Below are 8419 nucleotides of genomic sequence, written 5' to 3' on the forward strand. Positions count from 1 at the left end.
ATTTAAAGGGAGAATCGTTAAGAGCCCGTTTGGATTGACTTTAAGTTGGTCAAAATCAACTTAAAGCCCCTTTTCAGCTTTTGGACGTGTTTGCCTAATGCTAATTTTAAGCCAGAAAGTTCTTAAAGTCAGTCAAAAATGAAAAGTTAGGATTCCTAACTTTTTTTTTCTAAGTGCTTAAAGTCATTTTCTTTAGCATTTTCTTTGACCATGGAAATTACTTTTATATCCCTTATATTTTAACTAAATTCACAAACTACCCTTTTTATTTTTTTAACCCTAAAATTCACATAATTTTTCTCATTTAAACACTTTTATCCAAACACTCAAATGCTTATTTATAAAAATAACTTTCAACACTTTAAAGTTCTAAAAGCACTTTATACATAAAAGTTACTTTTTTAAGTCCATCCAAACGAGCTCTAATTCCAACGACTATTCCTTAAAAATGTTCAAAGCAAACTAAACTCTTAACAACTTTGCAACTATAGAATAAAAATAGACATGACCTAGTCCTAACTCCTAATAGGCTAGAATTAGTGGGGCTGGTAATTAGAAAATTTTGTATTAGCTTGGGCTAGATAATTAAGATGATTGATATAGCTAGTACCATAACTCTCATAGGCGGGCAAAGCTAATACCGAAAAATTATACTGCATATATATAATGCCAATAATTTTTAAACATGATATATTTGACTTTGAACTCTCTTGATTAAAGTACATCAATTTTTACATTTATTTTGATTCTAATCTGATTAATTTTGAGTTCTCTTCTACCTATAATTTGTTTGTTTATGTTCTTTTGTTAAGTTTTCATTCCTTCTTGATTCCATCTTTATTTTGGGAAATTTAATTTCTCACCTCATCATTCACTCTAAAACAAGTTCCTTATACCCCTTTATACTCTTTTAATTTCATCACACCCTCTTTGCTAGAAAATTATATTGTATGTATAAGGTTGAAAATATTATGTAAAGAAAAAAATTATGTGCATTCCCTGTTCATTTTTCTTGTCTATTTTCTTCAAATAAAATTACAAACATAATTTGCTGTTAGTGGTACGTTTAAAAGTTTAAATTCTGGAAACAATTGTTTGAAAGAACATCACACTTCAATCAATCTCCTGCTTACTAGTAGCTCAAGACCATTATAACATTTTGGACATTAAATAACTCAACACACTGTTAGAGTATATATGTAGAAAGATATAAATAACTCACACATGCCAACATGGGTTATGATGAAATGATTGAGACTTGGAAATTCGTCAAGTTTTAAGTAGAGGTCTCAGATTCGAGCATCTGGGAATGGAGAGAATATAATTTCTTGGGAGCGCCGCATCGAAAAATAGTTCATGCAATGCGCGATCTAGATTTAATCGGATTCTAATTCAAATGCCGGACACCAAGTGGGAAAAACAAAAATCATCCATACTAACAGCTTAGCTAGGATGAAAATGTCATATATATACTAATTATAATATAAATCATTTTGTAGGTGCTTTATTGAAAAGTCTTGAATCTAAAAAAGTCTTATCAATTAATCTGCCAACTTGACTAGTGATTAGTCCATAACTTCATTACTCCAATATATACAAAATGTTCAGATGATTATTCTATAAATAGAGGCAAACTGTTCATTAGTTTCCTCATCCTCGTTATAAAATATCACAACTTAAGTAGTAGTTAAAAAAGATATATATGTAGTTTGAAATTTGAAACAAGAAAAAAAATGGGATCAAAGGCATTTTTGCTAATTGTTTTGGCTATTTTACTTGTGATAACATCAAAGGCTGCAGCTAGGGAGTTGTCTGAATGTAAGCTAGCTTAGTCTGTCACTTACTTGTATTGATGCATATTAACTTATAATATATTGTTTTGTTTATCAAAAAAAACTTAGTTTTTTACAGCTATATAGCTTAATTAATTTTAACTTCATATTAACATTCAAATATTATTATTAACATAGGAGCATATGTACTATTAAATATTATGATCAAAATATGTTGTGATCATCACAAAATTAATAGTACGTATATATACATAAAGTATATATATATGTACTATTTACTCTATGATGATCATAACATATTTGATTATCTCTATTTCTTGTTTTCTACACGATGATAAGGTTTGACTCCTCTTACTTGTACTTTTCTTACTGTGATTTTTGTATATTATTAATAAAATAAGTTCTCAAGGCCCTGTCTGATGGTATATTAGCTTTCAAAACAAAATAGTACAAGCAAGCTAACATCCATATATGTTTGATTATTGGTGCATGTAGCAAAGGCATCCGATACACCAAATGACGGCCCCAGATTAATAGGAGGTGTACAACCAGGATATGGAGGAGGTGTACAACCAGGATACGGAGGAGGAGGATATGGTGGATATCGTGATGGTGGATACCCTGGTGGCGGATATGGTGGATATATTGGTGGCGGATACCCTAGTGGCGGATATGGTGGATACCGTGGTGGTGGGCGAGGATATTATGGAGGCTATCCAAGAGGAGGATATGGTGGATTTTATCCTGGTGGTGGTTATGGCGGAGGAGGATATCTTGGAGGTGGTTGGTATGGAGGATTGCCTCGCAACTAATTAATTATTTACGTACTAAGCAATATATATGAAGAATATATATGAACACTAATTAGCCAAGTGCGAACTATAGTCTATATATGGTTCTTTATATATTTATGCTTTATGTTTTAGCAATAGTTTTATTGTTGTTCGTATATGAATAAATGTATCATAAATCTCCATTCACATAATACTATGGATGGATGGTCATGTCTTTCTTTTTCTTTATATAAACGTACGAAAACGAGCTTATATACATCTCTTTCCTTTTACATGTAATTGTCATCCATATATCTTAAGTAGAAATACAAGTCATTTGCATTTATTTTTTTTGCGAAAGCATTTGAATCTTGGATGTAGTATATATTATATCAATTTAGAAAATTACACGGAAGAGGACATAAATTTTATGATTGTCGCAAAGTAGTTTCGTTATTTAAATAACCAACAAAGTCCATCGGTTAATTGGTGAGAGACAAGATTTAAAATCTTTGTAAAAACTAACCATGGTCTGTGATCAGGGCAAGGTTACTATTCTATCGCCAAACCATGGATGCCTGTTGGTCTAAGCCTTTTGTTTTTAGTATTTATACTTTCAACTGCATTTTTGGGCGAAAATAACTGATGGATTCTGTGAAAAATTAAATTACCGACTACGTTGGCAGGTTTATCTTTTATTTTTAGTAATTTAACCGAAGTTTTGATCAAGTCAATCAATTTTCTGAATATTATTTTTAATTTAGTTTTTATACTATACTGATCGAGTCTATTCGTTTATAAAACAATGAATTTTGTGGTTAAATTTACTGATAGACTTGGTAGCAAAAACAATATTTTTAACGTTTTGGTGCTAAAAAAACCAACGAATATCTTTGATTTTGTGTTGCCACCTAGTTAATGCACAAGTTCTTGAGTCATCTAACAACAATAATAACATAATCAATGAAATTTCATGCACAAGTGGGCTCTAGAGATTCTTCAGTCATTTAAAAAAGAAGAAAAATGTAAAATATAATTAACATAAGGATTTTAACCTTAAAAACTCCTTGCTCAGGGGAGTAATAAAAATCAATGTAAAAAAAATCATGATCTACCCCTTCGTAAAATCTTCCTCAAATATGTACTAAAAATTCGAGTAATTGTTTTTTGGTAAACACGATTTTAGGTTACAATTCTCTATAACCTTAGAGGTTAATCCTAGCACCTTTCTCTTCCTAGTTGCGACTACCCTTTTCAAGTTTGTACCCCAATCTTGAAACCTTACGGTTCAAGAAACAAACACCTATATTACAAATCTTATATGAAAGTAAATAGGTTACAATTTAAGACAATCAACTGAGCAATTCGAGAACTAAATCAATAGCTTTTTAGGAACAGGTTCTCGTGTTTGTCAGATTGAATTTCACAAAGCAATCTTGTAACGCTCCTAATTATATAAGATAACATTCGCACTTCGATGGAACACTCCTTAGTAAATATATTATGTTTTACTCACTTTTTACTCACTTGAAATTTTGCGAGATTTTAAAATTTGCTTACCGTAGATTGCGATTGTAGTTTAGGGAATCATATTGGGGTATTTATGTAAACTACTAATTTGAATTACCCTTAAAATAAAACAGAGCTTATATATATATATAAGCTCCATTTTATTTTAAGGGTAATTCGAATTAGTAGTTTACATAAATACCCCAATATGATTCCCTAAACTATGTATGCATTTGGGCTGCATATATGTATGCATTTGGGCTGCCCACTATTACTTTTTGGGCAACCACCTTTTTATTAGGAGATGTTAAGTGGTAAATGTCACTTTGGAAGACTTCTTTTACACCTTCTCTCACAATTTCGATTTCTTCAAGATAAGTAAAGACTTTGAACCCTCTCTCCAGCATAATACCTCACAAATTCACCAAGAAAACTTGTCCTTTCAACTAGAACTCAAAGCAACCCCTCTCTTGTGGTAAGTGTTCAAATCCGTTTTTGGGATTATGTAGCTAGTAGTAATTCTTGAATATCTCGTTGTGTAGACCTTTGATTTTAGTAAATAAATATGTTTTGAAAACACGTACCTACAACTCTTATGTTTATGTTGGAGCCTATATCTACTATTATTGAGTCAAAAAAAGAGGATGAAACATAGGACAAGTTCTATCCAGATTCTTGCTTTAAAAATCCCTCATGTATAACTTTAGTGTTTTAATGATATATTTTTGTACAAAATGTGTTTGGTGGTGATTTCTTTTGGGTTGCAAACTTAAGACATATATCTAAAAGTTTTATGAAGGGCATAAAGTCCAATTTTACCGTTTTCATTTTTAAAAATTAGATACAACCTGAGGTACTTGGCTTGCTGAATTTACTGTTTTGGTGACATAATTCTGTTGAAAACATTCTATGTGGTTGGAACAGTAAGCCTCAGATTCTTGTTGATGAGTTAAGATGAAGTCTTGAGAAAGTAAAGAGACTGCACAATGCTTGTGAGGAGCCGATTAGTGTGCTTAGGTTTATTGATTTGAAAGAATGCACCCCCATATTGATGCATATCCATGTTGAGTTTGAGGATGAAAATTGATGATTTCATTTCAGCAATCCTGATTTTGTCTCATGAATCTAAGAGTTTCCAGCCCTATGTTACATGAGACATGACTTGAGTTTCACAATAGGTATAGTTCCATGAACTCATGAAAGGCCCTGAAAGGCTAGAGAGATTATTTTAGTTATGGATGTTCCCAGATCAGATTTTCTTGAATGAATCGTGCTTATGACTTTTTGCTCTAAATGTTTTCAGTGATTCTTCCTTTCCAATTCTGTTAGCAATGTTGATGATAGTAGACTGAGTTGAGTGAGAGCAGATGGGGGAGAGTGAGCATTTTCTGATTGTGATAGTTGTGTTGTACTTGTCTAATTAAGGATAGAGGTTTTGAAGAGGAGCGAGATGAGACCCTGTGATGTGAAATAGATAAGTAAGAGTATGTTAGTATGTCTCTGGAAAGGAGCTCATGCAATAGTGGAGGTAGAAGTGTTAAAGTAGGCCTGGTAATTCTTAGATGTGGTTGAGGTGGTTAGAGTGATAGGCTTGAGTATGTGGTTGTCACTATAAGAGTGATGGTAGTAGGCTATTGATGTCTTTTGGGAGAATGATTGGATGTACGTGCAGGGTGTTATGAGGCTTGGAAAAAAGAGAAAGCTTGGGCACCGATATATTAGCCTTACAAAATTGTGAAGAGGATTGGGGATGTCACTTATGAATTGGAGTTACCTTCTGAGTTAGCCGTCTTTCATCTGGTGCTTCATGTCTCAATAATCAAAAGAGTACTTGGGAGATCCTTTTTGGTAGTTCCTATTGAAAATACTGAAATCAAGGATAGTCGGTCCTATGAGGATGACATAAAGACCAAATATCCATTTCTATTCGTGCCATCAACGACGATGTTGAAAGTAACTTTGTACTCTTGATTCTAGTTGATATCTTCTTCCTTGAGTTTGACGGTTGATGATCTAGATGTTTGAATAATTCGATTGATAGAGTTTCGATGTTCTATTTATGCCTAATGATGAGAATATTGAAGTTAATGTCCTTACTCTTGACTTAAATTGATTTGCCTATTCTTCAGTCTGAATAGTTGATAGTCTAGATTGCTTGATTTGGGTGATTTGATTGAGTCTCAATTGTTATTCATGCCTTGAGTTCAGCTCTGGTTGATCTTTATTCGAGGATGAATGATCCCAAGGGAGAGATAATGTAACACCCCAAATTTTTTTTGCCAAGACTCGAACCATTCTTCATATGCGTATAGACTCAAACTGAATGACTTGTAATTTTATATATGAGTTATTATCAATTCCTAAATATTTGAAAGGTATTATATGTGGTTTAGGTTCACGAGGGATCTCTAACACCAAGCTAAGTTCAAAGAATTTCTATCGGTTAAGTTTTCGGATAAGATCTTATAAGGTTCAACTTCAAATAATCATAACCTTCCGCATATTAAGATTAGGTGGCCATGACCTATCAAATTAAAGGTCTTTAAATTCTCTTTCCAATGCCATCAAATTTGCCTCATTCCGAGTTTGGAGTAAAAGGTTATGATCATTTTACAAGAGACTATCACTACAATGATTTCAAGTCTGGCATCGGGCGCCACTATAGCACCCAAAATCAACTGCAGTAGTTTTGTCTCTAGCGCAGGGCACCACTATAGTGCTTGCAGAGTTCTGAACCAATTTTTCAGATTTTTCTTGAGGAAAGAGCATTCTGGACCTTTCCCACCCTTCCTATATCTAACTCACTACATTAGGGATCACAATTTCATCCCCATATCAGTTTCTAAGGAGTTTTCTCTCCAAAAACACCTAAGAACATTGAGAGAAAGAATTGGAGAAGAGAAGGAGGGCTAGAGTTCAAGTTCTTCAAGTAAGGCCATCAAATTCTTGATTTGTTCTTCAATTCAGGTATGTAAGGTTATTCATAACATTGGATTGAGTCCATCCTTATGCCCTACATCTTTATTGAGTTCGAGGTTCCATGAGTTGAATTCTTGAGTTATCTATAAATTCTATTAAGTTTTTGTATATAAATTCATATGTATTGATGATGTCCCTGAGTTGAGTATTTGAGGTATACATTCATGTATTCATTCACATGAACTCAAGATGATATTTTATTTTTGTCATAATTTATCTTGAGGTTGAAATTGACAGTTTTCATGTATAAATAAAGTATTGCTTTCAAAGTGAGATGATGCATATTTTAATGAGTTTGATAAAATTGAATATAGAGTTAAATGAGGATTTTGGAGCAAGATGGTTGATGATGATGTAAATAATGTTTTTTTAAAAAAGGTAAAATTATTGATAAAGAGATAACGTTGATGATGATATTTTGAGATGGAGTGGATTGGAGTCTAATATGACTACGTGATATAATTTATATAATTCGATTTGATTGGAGTCTTATGAGTATTTTGAGTATAAATGAGTTGATCATTTTAACATTAAAACGTCTATTTTAAGATTGAGTTGAGGAGTTAAAAACTATATTTTAAATGCATTTAATATTTACTGCATTGATTGTGTTTTGAAAAGGGTCCAATGAGACCAAATGAGACGATTTGAATATTTTACCTGATAGATATGAGCATCTTGGGAGGAGTATTGAGCACCAAATTGAGTAAGAGTATAGTCCCTACTCGAATTTCATGTACTACATAGCCAACGTAGAAGAGAATTGAACCGTTAAAGTCGGATGTTTCCCTATTTCATGTCCTGACATTAAAGAACTTGATTGATTGGTAGGTTCGTCCTTTATCTTGGCAAGTATTGGACGAACATGGCAACGACATTGGTTCGTTGTACACCACCTACTTATAGGTGGTGAAATTGTTGTCGGTTAAGAGAAACTCCTAAATTGAGTGGATTGTGTGTGATATGATTGGTTCGATTGAGATTGTAGATGATTGAGTCAATTTGAAAGACATTTCTAAATTCTAATTTGCATATTTGTTGAGTCGAGTCCTTTGAGTTTATTGTTGAGTTGATTGAATATGATGTGATTGGTTTGATTGGTATTGTAGATGATTGAGTGATTTGTAAAATATTTCTAAATTCTAATTCACGTGTCTATTGAGTTGAGTTCTTTGATTTTATTCGTTGAGTTGATGATATATGATTGAATTTGATGGTATATGATTGGATTAGATTGGATGGTGTATGATTAGATTGGATTGAATGGTATGTGATTAAATTGAATCGAATTGTATATGATTGGATTGGGTCAGATTATATATGATTGGATTGGATGGTATGTGATTGGATTGAATCAGATTGTAT

General features: G+C 32.5%; 1 protein-coding gene across 1 annotated transcript; it reads left to right on the forward strand.

The window, feature by feature from the left end:
* Positions 1-1636: 1636 nt before the first annotated feature.
* Positions 1637-2859, forward strand: LOC129881942 (glycine-rich cell wall structural protein-like). The gene is made up of 2 exons (XM_055956055.1): positions 1637-1818; positions 2289-2859. The coding sequence occupies exons 1-2, from the start codon at positions 1734-1736 to the stop codon at positions 2603-2605; spliced, it is 402 nt and encodes a 133-aa protein (XP_055812030.1). The 5' UTR covers positions 1637-1733; the 3' UTR covers positions 2606-2859.
* Positions 2860-8419: the final 5560 nt, after the last annotated feature.

This window comes from Solanum dulcamara, chromosome 3 (assembly GCF_947179165.1).
Source record: "Solanum dulcamara chromosome 3, daSolDulc1.2, whole genome shotgun sequence".
In the NCBI taxonomy this organism is placed as follows: domain Eukaryota; kingdom Viridiplantae; phylum Streptophyta; class Magnoliopsida; order Solanales; family Solanaceae; genus Solanum; species Solanum dulcamara.